General features: G+C 42.3%; 1 protein-coding gene and 4 non-coding genes across 5 annotated transcripts in view; 2 read left to right on the top strand and 3 right to left on the bottom strand.

The window, feature by feature from the left end:
• LOC126456844 (allergen Cr-PI-like) overlaps nucleotides 1–21,607 on the bottom strand; it is a 116,227-nt gene that overhangs the window by 6,540 nt on the left and 88,080 nt on the right. Inside the window, exon 9 of the mRNA XM_050092657.1 lies at nucleotides 13,807–14,122. Coding sequence (XP_049948614.1) covers nucleotides 13,807–14,122 — 316 coding nt within the window. The remainder of the gene's footprint in view (nucleotides 1–13,806; nucleotides 14,123–21,607) is intronic.
• Nucleotides 2,932–3,006, bottom strand: Trnas-cga (transfer RNA serine (anticodon CGA)). Its single transcript has one exon. It is a non-coding gene; the product is annotated as a tRNA-Ser (tRNA).
• Trnas-cga (transfer RNA serine (anticodon CGA)) lies at nucleotides 3,233–3,307 on the bottom strand. The gene has a single exon. It is a non-coding gene; the product is annotated as a tRNA-Ser (tRNA).
• On the top strand, nucleotides 3,415–3,489 carry Trnas-cga (transfer RNA serine (anticodon CGA)). The gene has a single exon. It is a non-coding gene; the product is annotated as a tRNA-Ser (tRNA).
• Nucleotides 3,716–3,790, top strand: Trnas-cga (transfer RNA serine (anticodon CGA)). The gene has a single exon. It is a non-coding gene; the product is annotated as a tRNA-Ser (tRNA).

The following is a 21,607-nucleotide window of genomic DNA, read 5'->3' as shown; positions in this document are numbered from 1 at the left end:
GAAAGACATAATGTAGACAACCATCATGTGTCCGGATAGCGCTTCCTGTTGTATTTACGTACAGTCATGGCTATAACAACGAAATGCATAACTAAAAAGAAGAAGACAGTGAATAACACAAAAGCAAAATACTGTACTAAACATAAATGACAGATGATAGCATGCAGGGGCTCACTGACAAGTAAGAGCTAATATCAAGATTATTGTTAAAAATAGTTAAATGTGTCACTTAACTGTTGTTTTAAGACAGTTTATTTCATTGTTGAAAGCTTGCAGAACGCAACAACCTGCTGCAAAAATTCGTGATGTGTGAATCGACCATAACTTTAACCTCTTTTAAAAAATAATAAGTCCATATTTGGGCACATATATTTGGGTTTGTGATTTTTGGAGAGACAAACATAATGTAGACAAACATCATGTGTCCGGATAGCGCTTCTTGTTGTATTTACGTACAGCCATGGCTACAACAACGAAATGTATAACTAAAAAGAAGAAAACAATGAATAACATAGAAGCAAAATACTGTATTACTGCATAGATTAACACTTATTAGCGGAAAGAGGCATTCTCAGAATTACTAATTACTAGTTACGGCCTTGAAAAATGAAGAGGAATGATCAAGAAAGTTTGATTCATCATATCCGTCTAGAGAAAGCTAGTCTGACATAGAGTGTATTTCCGGAAACCAAAAACCACTTTCATTCGTGCAGTGACATATATCGTACTGTGCTTGCAGGAGTAGAAATCAGTTGCGTCTTAAACATTAACAAGTATCAACCAGAGAATACAAATGGATGTAGATCTGGAGTGAGAGAGACAGAGAGATAGAGACAGAGAAGGTAGCTGGGGTTGTGAGTATACGAAGGCGGCGGATATGTGACAGTGGGAAGACCAAGGTTGAAAACCACAAGTGAATCAAACAATAACAATATGGAAGTCACGGCTACAGAAAGAAAGACATCAGGACCTCACACGAATAGCACAACAGTAGTGAGCAAGATATTGTGAAAAACTTTTCACCTGTTGACTCCAGCTATAGATATATAACTCGTTCACTAATTTGAAACACTTATTGGAATCTTAGGTATCCTTTAAAGTTTTTCGCATTAGAATACTTTTCATGTGCTGGGCGACATTATAAACCAAATGACTCTGTACATTGTACAAGAGTGTTCTTTATGTCGTCATTGTCTCATCCATCATAATGACCGTAGTTACATACGTCAACACTCTATCTCAGTTCTTTGCCAGAGCTTGTTAATTCCAATAATTATGTTACGATTATTCTTGTTACAGATTCTCATCGTCCCCTTTATCACAGCTCTGAGTAACAGTGCCGAAAATAATCTCGATTTCAATCACCACTTCTACTAGAAGCTTCCCAGATTTCCCAAGAAAGACAATACTATTATCGCAGATTTTCACTGCTACCTCTTACACACACATCTATATTCCTGTTCTGAAAGACCGTTCTTCGCTGTACCATTGAAATAGGTGATACACTCGCTGTTTAGTAATATTATTTTGTAATCCGATGTCGACAGCCTTCATTTTTAATTTCTCCATTTCCATTTCCCTTATATTTATATATGTTTCCAATCATTCTTCTGTATTTACATGCCACAAAAAATCTTCATTGTATTGGATTTTAGACTAGTTCGTACCATTTTTGCTAAATTGTGTTGGAGTGTGCATGTACATATGAGTAGACTTTTAGAGTCCAATGTATAGGGTGTATCAAAGAGAATCATCCGATTTAGCACGTCTTTATTTCTGAAACTAAAAAACATATACAATGAATTTTTTTTTGATGAACGGGAACTCAAAAGATTTTTTTCATACTTTCTCATAGGTTTTTAATATGGCCCCCTTGAGATTCACGGCATTTGTCAATGTGGTATTCAAATTGTTCCAACGCTGCAGCGAGCATGTCCTGAGTTACAGCTTCCAAAGCTGCTGTTATGCGAACGTGAGCACCGGCCTTGATAGAAATTTTCGTTTGTCGCTTCAGTCTGCATACATACAGCACAGGTGTTTGAGACTTGAAAAGGTCTCTGGAACCGCATACTTTCATTTGATTAACACACCTTTGCCTGGCCTCCAGGCAGCATTCCCCGTTTAATTCTATGGTGAGGTGCTATTCCAATAACGTTGGAGAGTCTCTGCAATGCTGTTCGAGTTTAGGGGGATACCAAGTGGGCTGAACAGGAGTTTCGATTGAGGACGGAGGTGTGCTATGGTGGTCTGTGCAGTTTCGCACAACCACTGTCCCAGGCTGGAGTAGTCGTTAGCGCACATCCCTAAGAAGTAGCAGACACAGGTTGTTCAAATCCTAGTCTTGATAAAAACTTTCATTCATCGTTTCAATCTGCATATACAGGGAGTTACAAAACGGTACGGCCAAACTTTCAGGAAACATTCCTCACACACAAATAAAGAAAAGATTTTATGTGCACATGTGTCCGGAAACGCTTAATTTCCATGTTAGAGCTCATTTTAGTTTCGTCAGTATGTACTGTACTTCCTCGATTCACCGCCAGTTGGCCCAATTAAAGGAAGGTAATGTTGACATCGATGCTTGTTTTGACATGCGACTCATTGGTCTACAGCAATAGCATTAAGCACATCAGTACGTAGCATCAACAGGTTAGTGTTAATCACGGAAGTGGTTTTGCAGTCAGTGCAATGTTTAAAAATGCGGAGTTGACAGATGCCCATTTGATATATGAATTAGCACGGGGCAACAGCCGTAGCGCGGTACGTTTGTATCGAGACAGATTTCCAGAATGAAGGTTTCCCGACAGGAAGACGTTCGAAGCAATTGATCGGCGTCTTAGGAAGCGCCGAACATTCCAGCCTATAGAATGAGATTTTCACTCTGCAGCGGAGTGTGCGCTGATATGAAACTTCCTGGCAGATTAAAACTGTGTGCCCGACCGAGACTCGAACTCGGGACCTTTGCCTTTCGCGGGCAAGCGCTCTACCAACTGAGCTACCGAAGCACGACTCACGTCCGGTACTCACAGCTTTACTTCTGCCAGTACCTCGTCTCCTACCTTCCAAACTTTACAGAAACTCTCCTGCGAACCTTGCAGAACTAGCACTCCTGAAAGAAAGGATATTGCGGAGACATGGCTTAGCCACAGCCTGGGGGATGTTTCCAGAATGAGACTTTCACTCTGCAGCGGAGTGTGCGCTGATATGAAACTTCCTGGCAGATTAAAACTGTGTGCCCGACCGAGACTCGAACTCGGGACCTTTGCCTTTCGCGGGCAAGCGCTCTACCAACTGAGCTACCGAAGCACGACTCACGTCCGGTACTCACAGCTTTACATCTGCCAGTACCTCGTCTCCTACCTTCCAAGACGAGGTACTGGCAGAAGTAAAGCTGTGAGTACCGGACGTGAGTCGTGCTTCGGTAGCTCAGTTGGTAGAGCGCTTGCCCGCGAAAGGCAAAGGTCCCGAGTTCGAGTCTCGGTCGGGCACACAGTTTTAATCTGCCAGGAAGTTTCATATCAGCGCACACTCCGCTGCAGAGTGAAAATCTCATTCTGGAAACATCCCCCAGGCTGTGGCTAAGCCATGTCTCCGCAATATCCTTTCTTTCAGGAGTGCTAGTTCTGCAAGGTTCGCAGGAGAGCTTCTGTAAAGTTTGGAAGGTAGGAGACGAGGTACTGGCAGAAGTAAAGCTGTGAGTACCGGACGTGAGTCGTGCTTCGGTAGCTCAGTTGGTAGAGCGCTTGCCCGCGAAAGGCAAAGGTCCCGAGTTCGAGTCTCGGTCGGGCACACAGTTTTAATCTGCCAGGAAGTTTCATTCCAGCCTATGACTCGCGACTGGGGAAGACCCAGAACGACGAGGACACCTGCAATGGACGAGGCAATTCTTCGTGCAGGTGACGATAGCCCTAATGTCAACGTCAGAGAAGTTGCTGCTGTACAAGGTAACGTTGAGCACGTTACTGTATGGAGAGTGCTACGGGAGAACCAGTTGTTTCCGTACCATGTACAGCGTGTGTAGCCACTATCAGCAGCTGATTGGCCTCCACGGGTACACTTCTGCGAATGGTTCATCCAACAATGTGTCAATCCTCATTTCAGTGCAAATGTTCTCTTTACGGATGAGGCTTCATTCCAACGTGATCAAATTATAAATTTTCACAATCAATGTGTGGGCTGACGAAAATCCGCACGCAATTGTGCAATCACGTCATCTACACAGATTTTCTGTGAATGTTTGGGCAGGCATTGTTGGTGATGTCTTGATTGGGTCCCATGTTCTTCCACCTACGCTCAATGGAGCACGTTATCATGATTTCATACGGGATACTCTACCTGTGCTGCTAGAACATGTGCCTTTACAAGTACGACACAACATGTGGTTCATGCACGATGGAGCTCCTGCACATTTCAGTCGAAGTGTTCGTACGCTTCTCAACAACTGATTCGGTGACCGATGGATTGGTAGAGGCGGACCAATTCCATGGCCTCCACGCTCTCCTGACCTCAACCCTCTTGGCTTTCATTTATGGGGGCTTTTGAAAGCTCTTGTCTATGCAACTCCGGTACCAAATGTAGAGACTCTTCGTGGTCGTATTGTGGACGGCTGTGATACAATACGCCATTCTCCAGGGCTGCATCAGCAGCGCATCAGGAATTCCATGCGACGGAGGGTGGATACATGTATCCTCGCTAACGGAGGACATTTTGAACATTTCCTGTAACAAAGTGTTTGAAGTCACGCTGGTACGTTCTGTTGCTGTGTGTTTCCATTCCATTATTAATGCGAGTTGAAGAGAAGTAATAAAATGAGCTCTAACATGGAAAGTAATCGTTTCCGAACACATGTCCACATAACATATTTTCTTTCTTTGTGTGTGAGGAATGTTTCCTGAAAGTTTGTAACACCCTGTATACATGATAGATGTCTGAGACTTGAGAAGGTCTCTCGAATCCGGGAATCATATAGTTTCATTTGATATGTCTCATTACTGGAGTCATCTTATGGTTTACCTTATCTTACCTTATTTTACGCATGTTGTGACGAGTTGGAACACAGCACTTTTCTAGAAAACGGTTTTTCTCTTACATTCATTGCTATAAAACTATGAAATCAGAAATTTTTATATCTGCCGTACAACTGGAGAAAATATGTTATTATTATGGGAGTACCTACAAGTATTTGTCAGTTCCAGTACTGACCGCGAAAACGAAACTGCACGAAAAACAAGCCGGCCATTGTGCCCGAGAGGTTCTAGGCGCTTCAGTCCGGAACCGCGCTGCTGCTACTGTCGCAGGTTCGAATCCTGCCCTGGGAATCGATATGTGTGATGTCCTTAAGTTAGTTCGGTTTAAGTAGTTCTAAGTCTAGGGGACTGATGACCTCAGGTGTTAAGTCCCATAGTGCTCAGTGCCATTTGAACAATTTTGCACGAAAAACAATTGGTTCAGAGGCATATAAGCAGTTATTTTTGTCCGTCCGTGACTAGCACAAGAACAAATCTTAATTTTTGGCACAATGAAAAGCTGCCTTTATCATCAGCTTTATACTCGTGAATGTATGAATGTGGATGTAGATTCCGATTTCACATGGCTATCATTAATGCATTAATTTCTCAATTCCCTCCACAAATTGTGATTATTTTTCAATTGTCCTTTAACAATAGACCGTGTGAATCTTCTCTTCATTGGTTGATGTCAACTTTGATCAGACCTGTTTAGGTAATATGGGATTTTGTTGTACATATTGTCTCACTCTATTGTACGGTGTCTGTCACACCTGACGTTAACATATTTCTTTTATCGAATTTTCAAGCAGCTTAGTACGTAAAAAATCGATACTTTAAGCCAGAATTCCTGTCCAATAAACAGGTTACATTGACTCTAAAGCGCCTTGCTTCTCACTGTTCTTCATTTTCATTTAGGTGAAGTCGAGTGGAGCATTTATTACTTTAGTGCCCCAGGGAATTCGTACAAGTGTTCATGATAAAATGACAAATTTATCAACTGAACAGAATGGAGAACAGACGATAAAAACGAATGTGGCACTGAAATAATCGAACGCAGATTCTAAAGGACCCGCCTGCGTAGCTTTGTGAAGAACTCACGTCGCACACTGGAAACCGAGTACAATTCCTGGTACTGGCAATGATTTTCCCGAACTTGATGTGCGCCATTGTACACGCATCACGAAGCAAACAGATTTCAACAGTGATAATAACACTTTCGCTTTATCTCTCAATGTTTTGAAACGTTACTTTGTCTCTTCGTCCTTGTTGAACTATCGCGAATCAAATGTGTTCGAATGTTTCAGTGGTAAAGCGTAGCCAGTAAAACGCAGAAACTTAACTCAGAACCATTGGATTATTAAACAGTTTTAAATTCTGCACACGTTCCACTGCTGGCCAAAAATTTCAGAATGGAACTAATCTTAGCGCTGTGTCTGAGCCACTCTTCGTCATCCTTTCAACCCTAAAGTGTTGAAACACTCATTTGTGTCATTTCCTTGGTGTCGTGAAAACCTCACCGTTACCTTAAAGCGGAGATCGTGAGCTAGACTGGTGCTTGTGGGAATGGGTGCGGGTTTTTAATGTGATGTTCCTGCGTTGCATAGATTGTGTGCGTGATGAACTCAAATTACACAGTGAATGCGATAGGTGGGTACGTCTACAGCCACAGGTGCAATAACCATTTTGTCAAATAGCAAAAAAAATCTGAATCCTTTTAAATCCCCATACGTTTTGTGTTACCACATTACTAATTCATCTTCAGTCAATAATAACGTGCTGTTACTGCAGTAATCTGTGGTTTCGTTTCTTTACATCCTGCAAGAGATAACCCCATGATGATCACCTGTACATGGTAAGAGTTGTATGTTGTACGTAGTGGCCGGTTAATATGCCAATGATCGTTCGTAAATTACAAAACTGTATTAAGCAAAACATTATCCATGTATGCAATAAATGCTGTAGTATTTATTACAGTATGCTTTGATATGGGCGTTGTTAGTTGTTTGAGATATGCCAAAACCATGTCTTTGCAATTACACAACCGAGCGAGGTGGCGCAGTGGTTAGCACACTGGACTCGCATTCGGGAGGACGACGGTTCAATCCCGTCTCCGGCCATCCTGATTTAGGTTTTCCGTGATTTCCCCAAATCGCTTCAGGCAAATGCCGGGATGGTTCCTTTGAAAGGGCACGGCCGATTTCCGTCCTCATCCTTCCCTCACCCGAGCTTGCGCTCCGCCTCTAATGACCTCGTTGTCGACGGGACGTTAAACACTAATATCCTCCTCCTTGCAATTACACATTCAGTTACATGTAGGTTTTGATTTTTTAAATGGCTAACATCATAGTTTTTCTGTGTATGCAATTGGCTTAATAAAATCCCAGAATAAGTCTATAGGTGTAAGGTCGGACTTAGCGGAGGCCATGAGACAAGAGCATACCGTCCAGTGTCATTTGAAGTTGCAAGCAAAGATATGGGGAAATACGGACGAAACCTGTCCTGCATTAAAGCAGCCTAATCTCCTGTAACAGCTTTTAATCTTCTATCCATGGAAAAACATATATTACCAGAAAAATCGAGATACATGTTGCTGATTACGGTGTTTGCTGGAAGGCGAAAGGCATAACATCATTGTAGAGCAGACTACACTGATTTTCCAGTTTGTGTGTTTCCGTTGGCTACTGTGATCCACAAGTGCGGCATTTATGTCAATAGACACACCCATTAATATTAAATGTCGCGTCGGCTGCGCAAAGAATACGTTGTGAAAAGTTTTTCTCATCACTTTTCACCAGCAGCCAAGTTACAATAAGAAAGCAAAAATCAGAATGCTGTTCAAAGACTGAAATTTGACTATGTAGCCTGTACAGATAGCAATAAACATTCATCACAGTTTCATCATGCTTCAAGTTCTATGTCAGCCTTCAGCAGACGGAATATTTATTGAAGCAAAGGTACTTTGTCACTCTCGATATTCCTGGAACGGTACTGTTTCTGGGCGCAAGAGACATATGCGTCTTGGTTAATATATTTACAGAATATGTCACAAACTGCCGGTTGCGCGGAAACGACTGTATAATTCATTGAGCCAGCCCTTACTTCCCTGCAGAACGTGGGAAACAGAGGAGCTATACCGAATGGACTGCACTGCAAGCTGTGGGTATGGAAACCTACGTTATTCTTACACATGTTTTGCGAAAGGTTTTTTATTAGTGTTCTAAATCAAAATTAAGGTCAGAGTCTAGTCGTATTACAGTAGCAAAACTTGGATTAGTGGGTTACGGGAAACTTAAAGTACACACATCTAAAAAAGTTTTCTATCACCTCGGTTCCGAGACTTCCGGAACCTGTACAGAAAATTTGAACGGTTATCAACATGAACATCATTTCCGCCCTTTTTATTTCTCATGAAAATCACACACTGCATGTTGTACAGCCATGCAGCGAGACCTTCAGAGGTTGTGGTCCAAATTTTTGTAAACACTGGTACCTCTAATACCCAGTAGCACGTCCTGTGGCATTGAAGAATGCCTGTATTCGTCGTGGCATACCATCCACAAGTTCATCAAGACACTGTTGGTCCGCATTGTCCCACTCCTCAGGCGATTCGGAGTAGATCCCTAAGAGTCGTTGGTGAGTCACATCGTCCATAAACAGCTCTTTTCAATACAGGGTGTTACAAAAAGGTATGGCCAAACTTTCAGGAAACATTCCTCACACACAAAGAAAGAAAATATGTTACGTGGATATGTGTCCGGAAACGCTTACTTTCCATGTTAGAGCTCATTTTATTACTTCTCTTCAAATCACATTAATCATGGAATGGAAACACACAGCAACATAAAGTATCAGCGTGACTTCAAACACTTTGTTACAGGAAATGTTCAAAATGTCCTCCGATAGCGAGGATACATGCATCCACCCTCCGTCGCATGGAATTCCTGGTGCGTTGATGCTGCCTTGGAGAATGGCATATTGTATCACATCTGTCCACAATACGAGCACGAAGAGTCTCTACATTTGGTACCGGAGTTGAGTAGACAAGAGCTTTCAAATGCCCCCATAAATGAAAGCCAAGAGGGTTGAGGTCAGGAGAGCGTGGAGGCCATGGAATTGGTCCGACTCTACCAATCCATCGGTCACCGAATCAGTTGTTGAGAAGCGTACGAACACTTCGACTGAAATGTGCAGGAGCTCCATCGTGCATGAACCACATGTTGTGTCGTACTTGTAAAGGCACATGTTCTAGCAGCACAGGTAGAGTATCCCGTATGAAATCATGATAACGTGCTGCACTGAGCGTAGGTGGAAGAACATGGGGCCCGATCAAGACATCACCAACAATGCCTGCCCAAACGTTCACAGAACATCTGTGTTGATGACGTGATTGCACAATTGCGTGCGGATTCTCGTCAGGCCACACATGTTGATTGCGAAAATTTACAATTTGATCACGTTGGAATGAAGCCTCATCCGTAAAGAGAACATTTTCACTGTAATGAGGATTGACACATTGTTGGATGAACCATTCGCAGAAGTGTACCCGTGGAGGCCAATCAGCTGCTGATAGTGCCTGCACACGCCGTACATGGTACGGAAACATCTGGTTCTCCCGCGGCACTCTCCATACAGTGACGTGCTCAACGTTACCTTGTACAGCAGCAACTTCTCTGACGTTGACATTAGGGTTATCGTCACCTGCACGAAGAATTGCCTCGACCATTGCAGGTGTCCTCGTCGTTCTAGGTATTCCCCAGTCGCGAGTCATAGGCTGGAATGTTCGGCGCTCCCTAAGACGCCGATCAATTGCTTCAAACGTCTTCCTGTCGGGGCACCTTCGTTCTGGAAATCTGTCTCGATACAGACGTACAGCGCCATGGCTATTGCCCGGTGCTAATTCATACATCAAATGGGCATCTGCCAACTCCGCATTTGTAAACATTGTATTGACTGCAAAACCACGTTCGTGATGAACCCTATCCTGTTGATGCTACGTACTGATGTGCTTGATGCTAGTACTGTAGAGCAATGAGTCGCATGTCAACACAAGCACCGAAGTCAACATAACCTTCCTTCAATTGGGCCAACTGGCGGTGAGTCGAGGAAGTACAGTACATACTGACGAACTAAAATGAGCTCTAACATGGAAATTAAGCGTTTCCGGACACATGTGCACATAAAATCTTTTCTTTATTTGTGTGTGAGGAATGTTTCCTGAAAGTTTGGCCGTACCTTGTTATAACACCCTGTACGTCCCAGGCATGTTCGATAGGATTCATGTTTGGAGAACATGCTAGCCACCTTAGTCAAGCGATTTCATTATCCTTAAGGAAGTCATTCACAAGATGTACACGATGGGGGAACGAATTGCCGTCTATGAAGACGAATGCCTCAGCAATATGCTGCCCACATGGTGGCACTATCGGTCGAAGTATGGCATTGCATCGTACAGATGTTACAGCGCCTTCCATGACCACCAGCGGCGTATGTCTGCCCCTCATAATACTAACCCCAAAACAGCAGGGAACCTCCACCTCGCTTCGCTCACTGGACAGTGTGTCTAAGGCTTTCAGTCTGACCGGGTTGCCTCCAAACACGTCTCCGAGGATTGTCTGGTTGAAGGCATATGCGACACTCATCGGTGAAGAGAAAGTGATGCTAATCCTGTGCAGTCCATTCGGCTAGTTGTTGGGCCCATCTGTACCACGCTGCATGGTGTCACAGTTTGCAAATATGAACCTCGCCATGGACGTCGGGAGTGTAGTTGCGCATCATGCAGCCTATTGTGCACAGTTTGAGTCGTAACACGACGTCCTGTGGCTGCACGAAAAGCATTATTCAACATGGTGCTGTTGCTGTTAGTGTTCCTCCGAGCCATAATCCGTAGGTAGCGGTATCTCCTCCATGTGCGGAGAACATCGATTTGGTACACTCCGAGACGTCTGGACAATTCCCTTGTTGAGAGCCCTTCCTGGCACAAAGTAACAATTCGGACGCGAACGAACCGCGATATTGAAAGTCTAGGCATGGTTGAACTACATACAACACGAGCCGTGTACCTCCTTCCTGGTGAAATGACTGGAACGATCGGCTGTCGGACACCCTCCACCTAATAGGTACTGCTCATGAGTGGCTGTTTACATCTTTGGGCGGGTTTACTGACGTCTCTGAACAGTCAAAGAGACTGTGTCTCTGATACAATATCCATATTCAACGTCTATCTTCAGGAGTTCTGGGAATCGGACTGATGGAAAACATTTTTTGTTGTGTGTACATAACGGCTAACTCGTAACTCAACACGCTTTCTGTCTCGCATAGAAATTGTTGCTTACCATATTCTTTCTTTATATTCTCTAAAGCAAACCTCAATGAATTGTTCACTGCTTTTTTATAACCAAAATTACTGTAGGAGTTCGTGAGACTTGCACTTTAGGTGAAGCGTTGTACACTGAAGAACCAAAGAAACTGGTACACCTGCCTAATATCGTGTAGGGCCCACGCGAGCACGCAAAAGTGCTGCAACACGACGTGGCACGGACTCGACTAATGTCTGAAGTAGTGCTGGGGGGAATGGACACCATGAATCCGTAAATCTGTAGGAGTACGAGGCGGTGGATGTCTCTTCTGAAAAGCACGTTGCAAAGGATCGCATATATGGTTAATAATGTTCATGTCTGGTGAATTTGGTGGCCATCGAAAGTGTTTAAACTCAGAAGAGTTCCCTGGAGCCACTGTGTATCGATTCTGAACGTATGGCGTGTCACTTTGTCCTGTTAGAATTGCCCAATTCCGTCGGAATGCACAATTGACATGAATGGATGCAGGTGATCAGACAGGATGCTTATGTACGTGTGACCCCTCAAGGCCGTGTCTAGACGTATCAGGGGTCCAATATCACTCGAACAGCACACGCCCTACACTGTTACAGAGCCTACACCAGCTTGAACAGTCAGGTGCTGACCTTCAGGGTCCATGGATTCATGAGGTTGCCTCCATACCCCTACATGTCCATCCTCTCGATAAAATACAATCTGAAACGAGACTCGTCTGACCTGGAAACATGTTTCCAGTCATCAACAGTCCAATGTCGGTGTTGACGGGCCCAGGCCAGGCGTAAATCTTTGTTTCGTGCAGTCGTCAAGGGTATACGACTGAGCCTTTGGCTCCGAAAGCCCATATCGTTGATGTTTTGTTGAATGGTACGCACGCTGACACTTGTTGAAGAGCCAGCATTGGCATGTGCAGCAATCTGGGGAAGGGTTACACTTCTGTCACGTTGAACGAGTCTTTTCAGTCGTAGAATCTTTTTCCGGCCTCAGCGATTTCGGAGATTTGATGTTTTACGGGATTCCTGATATTCACGCTACACTCGTGAAGTGGTCGTACGGGAAAATCCCCACTTCATCACTACCTCGGAGATGCAGTGTCCTATCGCTCGTGCTAACGTAAAAACTGTGGCTTGGAAGCTAAAAAGAAGGGGTTAGAATGGTGAACAGCTGCTCATAAGTCAAACATTTCTGCAGTCCGTGCTAAGCGACACTTGAGGTGGTGCAAAGACCGATGCCACTTGATGGTGCATAGCTGGATATGAGTGATTGGGAGTGATGAATCTCGCTACATACTGCGTTGATCCGATGAAAGGATTTGTATCTGGCGACTGCTTAAATAACATTACCTACCACCGCATGTGGTTTCAACGCTGAAGTCGGTGAGGTTGTGTTATGGGATGAGTGTGTTTTTAATCATTAGGGTGTCTGCTTCCTATTGTGCTTCAGAGAACTTTAATTGCGGAAGCATATGAAAAAATTTCTCAACACTTACAGTAAATGAAATGTTCGGAGACGATAATTCTATCAGACTCTCAGTGCACCCTGTTATCAAGCAGCGTCTGTGAGGCAATGTACTTTGACAGTAAAATTTCTGAAATGGACTTAACTGACCATAGTCGAAGCCCAAACACAATGGAGCATCGTTGAGATGATTTAGAACGTCGACTTCGCCCCAGACCGTGGCGTCCAAATCACCACATTCTCTGGTTTCAGCGCTTGAGGAAGAATGCATTACCATTTCTACGTGGGCTACCATTTCTCCACAGACATTGTGGCATCTCATTGAAAGTGTTCTCAGCAGAGTTCAAGTCTTGATAAATCGGCAGTGCACACTTCCCATAATAATGGCCACTGATAGGCGCCCAGATATTTTTGATCAGGTAGTGTACAGGTGGACTGGCAATGGCGAGGAAAGCGTTTCTGAAGATGAGAAATTTGTTAACATCGAGTATAGATATAAGCGGCAGGAAGTCGTTTCTGAAAGTATTTGTATGGAGTGTAGCCATGAACAGAAGTGAAACATGGACGGTAACTAGTTTGGACAAAAAGAGAATAGAAGCTTTCGAAATGTGGTGCTGCAGAATAATGTTAAAGATTAGATTGGTGGATCACATAACTAACGAGGAGGTATTGAATAGAATTGCGGAGAAGAGAAATTTGTGGCACAAATTGACTAGAAGAAGGGATCGGTTGGTAGGACTTGTTCTGAGGTATCAAGGGATCACCAATTTAGTATTGGAGGGCAGCGTGGAGGGTAAAAATCGTAGAGGGAGACCAAGAGATGAATACACATACAGAAGGATGTAGGTTGCAGTAGGTACTGGGAGATGAAGAAGCTTGCACAGGATAGAGTAGCATGAAGAGCTGCATCAAACCAGTCCCTGGACTGAAGACCACAACAAGAACAACAACAACAACAACAGTGTACAAGTGAGAAACAAGCGCACGGCGAGCCCCTGTGTACTCACGCTTGACGTGGAAGCCGTCGATGACGAGGAACTGGTGGCGCATGTCGTCCAGCGACAGCGAGCCGCCCTCCCACGCCCCGGAGGGCCCCAGGAAGACGCGCAGCAGGCCCAGCTGCTCCTTGTCGCTAGACACCTTCAGGGAGTACGAGAAGGGCTTGTGGTTGAGCCGGTGCTGACGCGCCACCACATTCGTCTTCCTGATGTCCTCGATCTTCGCCACGTCAATTGCGTTGTCCAGTCGGATGTCGAAATCGTCGAAGAATGTGACCAGTTTCTCCACCTTCACTTCCGTTATTTTCACTCCATCCCATGTCAGCTGGAAACGTGAAAAGCGGATTAGTACAGTCTTATGATTTAAAGTATATCCGCAAGTAAACACGTTTCAACCGTAACAAGAGTCATACTATCAATAAGGTATCCAGAAGTTTTAATAAAACTGCTTCATTTGCCGATACCTGTCAGCTACAGGATATAACATAATTTTTAAATTTAAGTGATACGCTGACAGTGGCAGTAATGCACAGAAAATCGTCTGGTGACACACAAGTGATATCCGGTGTTCCTAAGTGAAGTCTTATAGTATCTCTGTTCTTCATAATCCATATAAGTGATGTGGATTGTTCGCAGACGAAGCTGTCGTTTGCCGTCTATGTAAGTCGAGAACGAACCCAGAACGATTTGTAAAACGATTCAGTTAAGATGTATGTGCTGTGGACAAACGGTAATTGCCTGTAAATAATAAAAATTACGTGATTCTCCACGTGAGCGCTTAAAAATTCAATAAATTTTGTGTACAAGAGAAATCATACAAATTTAAAGATGATCGCTTCAACTAATCACTTAGGGTATTGAACTACAGTCATTTTATTTTGGGATCACAAAGAAAATTTTGTGCAGAAGGAGAATCAAAGTTTGTGTTCATAAGCAATGCATTTAGATATGCACTACTATGCTATTAAAGAGACTGTCTACTCAAAAACTGTCCAACCTCTTTTGGAGTATTCCTTTTCGATATGGGATCCTTACTGTATAGGATTGATGGAGTTCACTGAAAAAGGTATAAGGAAAGGCAGCTTGTTTTATATTATCGTGACACACGTTGGCTAGTCAGATATACATCAAACTTTTTCATAGGCACAAGCAGGGTCTGTACGCTCAGCTATTATGTATATAAAATATTATGAAATACAGCAGTCATACCGCCTCCTTTCAGTGTTACATGTACCCAGAAAGCAATTAGAATGGAACAGAGTGTATTAAACCAGGAGATTTTAAGCAAACATAAACTCTGATTATTGCTAATAACTAAGAATGCAGGTGCCAACTTTGTGACACCTATGACGTATAACTGTCGGCTTGTCTACATATATGATCAGAGGTAGACATGTGACGGCCTCATGCCCCACCCCTCTGCCTCCACCCTCCACCTCGCCCCACCACACATCCCCGTCCCATTCTCACCCCTCCCCTCCCCTCTTGTAAGTCACACCCACACACATTTTGCTCACACACATACACATTTTGTTCTCCCAATCTCATCCCATTATCTTACTGGACATTACTCTGAAACAGCCACTCACAGCACACCATTTTCCGGCCACGCAGAGTTGGCCATCTTGTTCTCTATATCACACTTGGTAGCAACCAGATTCAATCTTTGCACCCCATATGGTTCAAGGCATGATGGACTATCAAATGTTATTTTCACAACGTTATCTCCACGTCTAAATAGTCTGTTATCTTTAAAAACAGTACAAAACATAAATGGCTCACTTTATTGAAACTACTGATGCAACTTACGGTTAAAGTAAACTTAAAACACGACTGTGCACTCCACAATGCTATTTCCGGGTCTAAATTGCTTTTGTTAATGCTCTGTAACACTACAAAGCACATATGACTATAACAAAATAAAATGCAAAACATTCAAGGCAGAGATAGCTAACAGTTCCTCTTAGTCCTACTTGAGACTATCGGTAGAACTATAGATAGAACTTTCATCAGCTAACGTTTTTAGAAGTTTTTCTGTAACGTTTCACCCCACCAAAATCTTTGGGAGCAAGGAATTAATAGATCACGCTCTACATTGTTGTTGTTGTGGTCATGAGTCCGAGGACTGTTTTGATGTAGATCTCCATGCCATACAGTAGAGCTGCTTGCCCTCGAGAAAAATTACGACTGTAGTTTCTCCTTGCTTTCAGCCATTCACTGTACCAACACAGCAAGGCCGTATTGGTTGATGTTACAAGGCCAGACCAGTCAATGATATAGACTGTTGCCCCTGCATCTACTGAAATGGCTGCTGCCCTCTTCAAGCACCACCAGTTTCTTTGGCCTCTGAAAAGATGTCTGTACTGGTGAGGGACGCAAGTCACTCCACCGACAGCAAGGTCCATGTTTCATTGGGAGGAAGAGAGATGTTTCTACACATAATTGATGTTTTTGACTGGCTGACACAGTTTTTTCATTATCTCAGATCTTAGGCCTACTTGAGGTTACGTCTCACTGGCAGGACAAAAACAAACTTTTAAGGAAAGCTGCGACATTTACTGCTTGGAACTATGGTGCCAAGGCTCTCTAAAAAGCTTACTGTCTCCTTTCCTTTCCTCTTCGAAGGCAACTACTAAATAGTACCAGTAGCTAATTCCAAGATAAGGTCTACTGGATATTTGGCGACAGATGCTCATTCTCTGACACTTAAGCACAATCAACTCTACTAACGATTACGTGTTTCGGACAGATCTTTTACACAGTGCATCACTTGAACTGCATGTGTAAGTAGGCTGTTTAGGTTTTTTTTATTGGTAACGCCACCTCTGTATGAAAATCACTGGCTGTGCTGTGTGCAGTCTGTGGCTGCTTTGCATTGTTGTAATACTCGCCATTGTAGTGTTAGGCAGGTGGCTGTGAACAGCGCGTAGCATTGCGCAGTTGGAGGTGAGCCGCCAGCAGTGATGGATGTGGGGAGAGAGATGGCGGAGTTTTGAAATTTGTAAGACTGTCATGAACTGCTATATATATTATGACTATTAAGGTAAATACAGTGTTTGTTCTGTATTAAATTCTTTCATTTGCTAACTATGCCTATCAGTAGTTAGTGCCTTCTGTAGTTTGAATCTTTTATTTAGCTGGCAGTAGCGGCGCTTGCTTTATTGCAGTAGCTCGAGTAACCAAGATTTTTGTGAGGTAAGTGATTTGTGAAACGTATAGGTTAATGTTAGTCAGGGCCATTCTTTTGTAGGGATTTTTGAAAGTCAGATTGCGTTGCACAGAAAATATTGTGTGTCAGGTTAAGCACAGTCTTGTATAATTGTTCAAAGGGGACGTTTCATATGGCGACCCTGCCAGGATACCTCACTGGAATCTTCTGATTTTTTTCTTGTAGTTTGTGTAATTAGTGTAGCTATTGTTTATTGCTAGCGCGTGATTGTAGAGAGAATCTCCTTTGTAGTTGCAGTCTTTCATTGTTGTACAGTAAAACAGTTGTGGCATGCATGTAGATTTGCACCAAGTATTTCGCAGCTGCGCTTGCAATTAACTACATATTATTTTCAGTGCTATGTTAATGTGTTCTCTTATTTTTGCTCTTCAAATTGTGCTTTTCTGTGTTATCGTGTGAAATATTGTGACAATAATGGCGTGTGAAAAACGCAACACTAGGCTCCAAAGTAAACTGAGAAATAATAGTGACGACGAGCGTAGCTTGCCAGCACCACTGTGTGATGAATTAACAGATGTTCAGAGTAGTAATTTGGTAACTGTGCATAGGGAAATGGAGCGGTCTGCAAACAATGGCGTAGACAGTGAAACAGGTAGTGAACAGGGAAGCATTATCGATCGATCGCTCGGCAACAGCTCGCCTCAGGAATCCGAAATGACAGGACACAATTTTGCAAATACTGTAGATTCAGGTTTTGCGTCCTCACCGTTTTCTCAAATGAGTCAAGACACATTTTCCGCTTGTCAAAATGTGAATGTTGCCGGTGCAAATTCACTGCCGAAAAGCACTGAGGAACATGTTTCAGACACCAGTGCGTTGTTATTACAATTAATGCAACAAATGGGACAAAAGCTTGAAAAGTTAGACACAATGGAACAAAATCAGAGACAAACACATCAACAGTTAGACACAATGGAACAAAATCAGAGACAAACACAGCAAAAGCTTCAAAAGTTAGACACAGTGGAACAAAATCTTAAAAAGTTAGACACAATGGAACAAAATCATCAAAAGTTAGACACAATGCTTGAACAAACACGTGAAGATTTAACTACTGAGTTACATAACATCGAATCGAAATGTCAAAAAGTCTGTAATGACGTAAAAACACAAATTTGTGAGCATTTCCAACCTATTTTTTCGCATCATGAAAATGCATTACAGAATCACGAAGCAGCCATGAAAGAACTGCAAACTATTGTTCATGAAAATCACGACACCTTGCAAGCTAAAATTGACTCAGTTGCATCTACCGATTCAGTTACGCAACTTGCAAAAACTCAAGAAAACTTAAAGGACACAGCAGATACGATTTCAACACAAATAGATACTCTGAAACTTGGTTCAGAAAAACACACTGAAGAAATAAGTACACTATCGGAGAAAGTAGCCGAACTTTCGGATCAGTTCACTAACTTATCTGCAAAAGTAGATGATGATATGAATGACACAAGACCTGTAGCCATCACTGACACAGAAGAGTATGAACAAATTAAGAAATTCTAACAAAATCAAAATCAAATTAATACGCAATACAGAAGAGAAATCCGGGAAGTACAAGATCAGTTGGCACAAGTAATACAAAAATTTCATATTTCAGAGGACACTCGCGCTCCAACACGGGAAGAGGGACTTAGAAATACGGAACACCCACAAGATAATAACACAGGACATTTCGGAAGTTATGAAAGAAATTGGCAATGTGCACCGAATTTTGAGATGGAACGGCCGACACGACCTAACAATGACCGATATGCGACACGCCGACATGATGATTTTGACTATAAGCTGTTCATTACTACACGTAAATTCAAAACATTTAAGAATTCTGGCAACGACATTCATCCACAAGCGTGGCTCCATCAATTCTCTCATTGTTTTCCTCCCAACTGGTCGTTAGAACACAGATTAGAATTTATGTGTGGCTACTTAGAGAATGAACCAGCTGTAAGAATGCGATCGGTCATTCACGATTGTCACAGTGAAGGAGATTTTTATCACGCCTTCCTCTCAGCATACTGGTCTCAAGCTACACAAGACCGAGTAAAACATAGCATCATGATGATGAAACACTTTGAACAATCTGAATTTTCCAGTCTTGTCACATATTTTGAAGACATGTTGCATAAGAATCAGTATCTTTCAAACCCACACAGCCCCTCAGAACTCATCCGCATTTGCTTACTCGAACTGCCTGAACATTTACGGCATATTATTTTAGCAGGACGTTGCAAAGACGACATTGAAGCTTTTCAGGGACTGTTACAAGAACTGGAAATTTACACTGATAATCGCGGAACGCGAAAAGAAGAGTACAACAATTACAGGTCACATCTGTCACAATTCCGCGATGACAGAAATAATAAATGGACACGACAAGGCTATTCTTACACATAAATCGTGACCAAAACAGACACCACCCGTATGACAACCGTTGGCAGAGTAGTAATAATTACAGGGAAAGATCACCTCTCCGCGGTAATGACTATCACAGAGACAATCAGAGAAACAGACAATATGGGAACCAAAATAATTATTATCAAGGGAGACAGAATAACTTTAGATGCAACAGTCCAGCGCGCAGTTACGACTCAGGGAGAAATTCTCCACCACATGACCGACAAGAAAGAAACTATGGAATCTACCGACATGACGACAGACGATATATTCGTAACGACAGACCTGAATTGCATCAGAACTGGCGGGATTCAAACAGGGCAGGGCCTTCTCGTCAGAGTGAATTTGTAGAAGTTAGGTCTCCTAATCCCAATAACGGCGCGCGCCAACAAAGAGACAGACAATGACTCGCACAGCAGGCAGCCGCGTGCGCCCGCTGGCTCCGAGAAAAATAACATAAGACGCTAGCCTTGAGAAAAATTTTAGCATTCTTTACCGATGTATACAACATGATAATTGCTTTGAAGTTGAAACTCTGTGCGCTAGGAAGAGTAAAGGTTTACACCACATTTCACATGTAGAACCGTTTATTGAAAAATAATCTGCTTTTTGACTTTGTCTTTGCCGTATAACTTTTCACTTTACATTACCAGTATGCTTTGTCAGACTTAGAATCTGTTAACATGCAACAATGTTTGAAGTTAAATATCCAGTCAAGAACCAAGAGAACTTATTTAAACAGAAATTACGAATGTGTTGTTATAGTGAACAGACGACACAGTGTTGTTATTTGTACATTCTTGCTTGTTAGTTGCACGATCACGTAACGACTATAAGGCTCACATACTTAGAACATATACTGGCACTGCTAATGAGATTTTCATGCAACATTTTGGTTTACTTGAAAAGACATTCTTTATTTGAAGTACTTTCTGTGGGATTAAAGATGACTTAGCACTTGGTTTCTTTGACAGCTACACAATTATATCACGACGCTACTACTGTGTGACACAATTTACATTGTTGCTTTTGCGGTGTATCTGTTTTATATCTGCACAGTTTTTCTGAATTCTTCTGGATAGTAAAACATGTTTTAGTAGTTACTTTTGTGGTATAGCTACAAGGAGACAGCCTTTTCTGTAGCACAACAATGCGTTACAGCACAGTACTTTCTTCATCACGGCAATAAGCGTAATAACTAAGATATCTATACTCAAAGCATTTCACTTTTGTTTATCATGAGGTAAGTATATTGACTTCTGCAGAACTTAGCTTTCGGAGGACGATAATTATGACACTTCCACAGAATTATCTTACGGCAAGACGCACATTTAGCGCTAAAGGACACGTATTTGAGTGATTAATTTTGTACTTAAAACATTAATTTTTTTAAAGATTTTTGAATTACAAAGAAAGTTTTCCGTGATACATTTCATTCCATTGCTGTAATCTGTAACACCTGAGGGTATAATTACATTAATCCTCAGGGGGGTACACACTTAGTTTGTGTACCATGTGTTTGGCAAGCACAAGGAGCCCTAGCTAATATGGTATTTGCTTATACAACTTTACACATCGGTACCATATTTCTCTAACACACAAATTACACAGATATCTGATCATTTAACTGAGAGAGACAAACATTTATTTTAATACATCAGTAACAGATGTTTACGTAATTACACAGTTGGATAACTTCACACTTATGAAATTCAATTTTGTCTGTACTTTGCGAACTGTTCATATTTTTTTTTTGGAACCATTGTGATACTACGAGAGCTTTGAATGATGTATTTGGCATGGGATCATGATTTTTAAAGTACGTTTGAGGTAGATGACACTTTTGACATGAGCAGAGAATTTGTTTTTGGTTATGAAATTATTGGAGGAAGCTACGACGATTTTGAGAGTTGACTGAGGTGTTATGATGTTGTTATTATGATGACTATGTGTATTATGCTGTTTCGGTATGTTTATGATCAGTAAGCTGATGATATATGAGTTATTTGATTATACGACGTATGTTATGATGAAATATTGAAGAAGTGTCGACGAATAAGGTAAGGAATAATGAGTAGTGGTTAGGGACTCTGGTTTGTGAAAAATGTTGTTGGAAACCAAGAATCGTACTTTAAGAGTTATGAAATGTGTGTAAATGTGTGAATGTATCACAATGCAGACGAA

This window comes from Schistocerca serialis, chromosome 2 (genome assembly GCF_023864345.2).
Source record: "Schistocerca serialis cubense isolate TAMUIC-IGC-003099 chromosome 2, iqSchSeri2.2, whole genome shotgun sequence".
Lineage (NCBI taxonomy): Eukaryota > Metazoa > Arthropoda > Insecta > Orthoptera > Acrididae > Schistocerca > Schistocerca serialis.
This window is presented reverse-complemented; position numbering and strand designations above follow the sequence as displayed.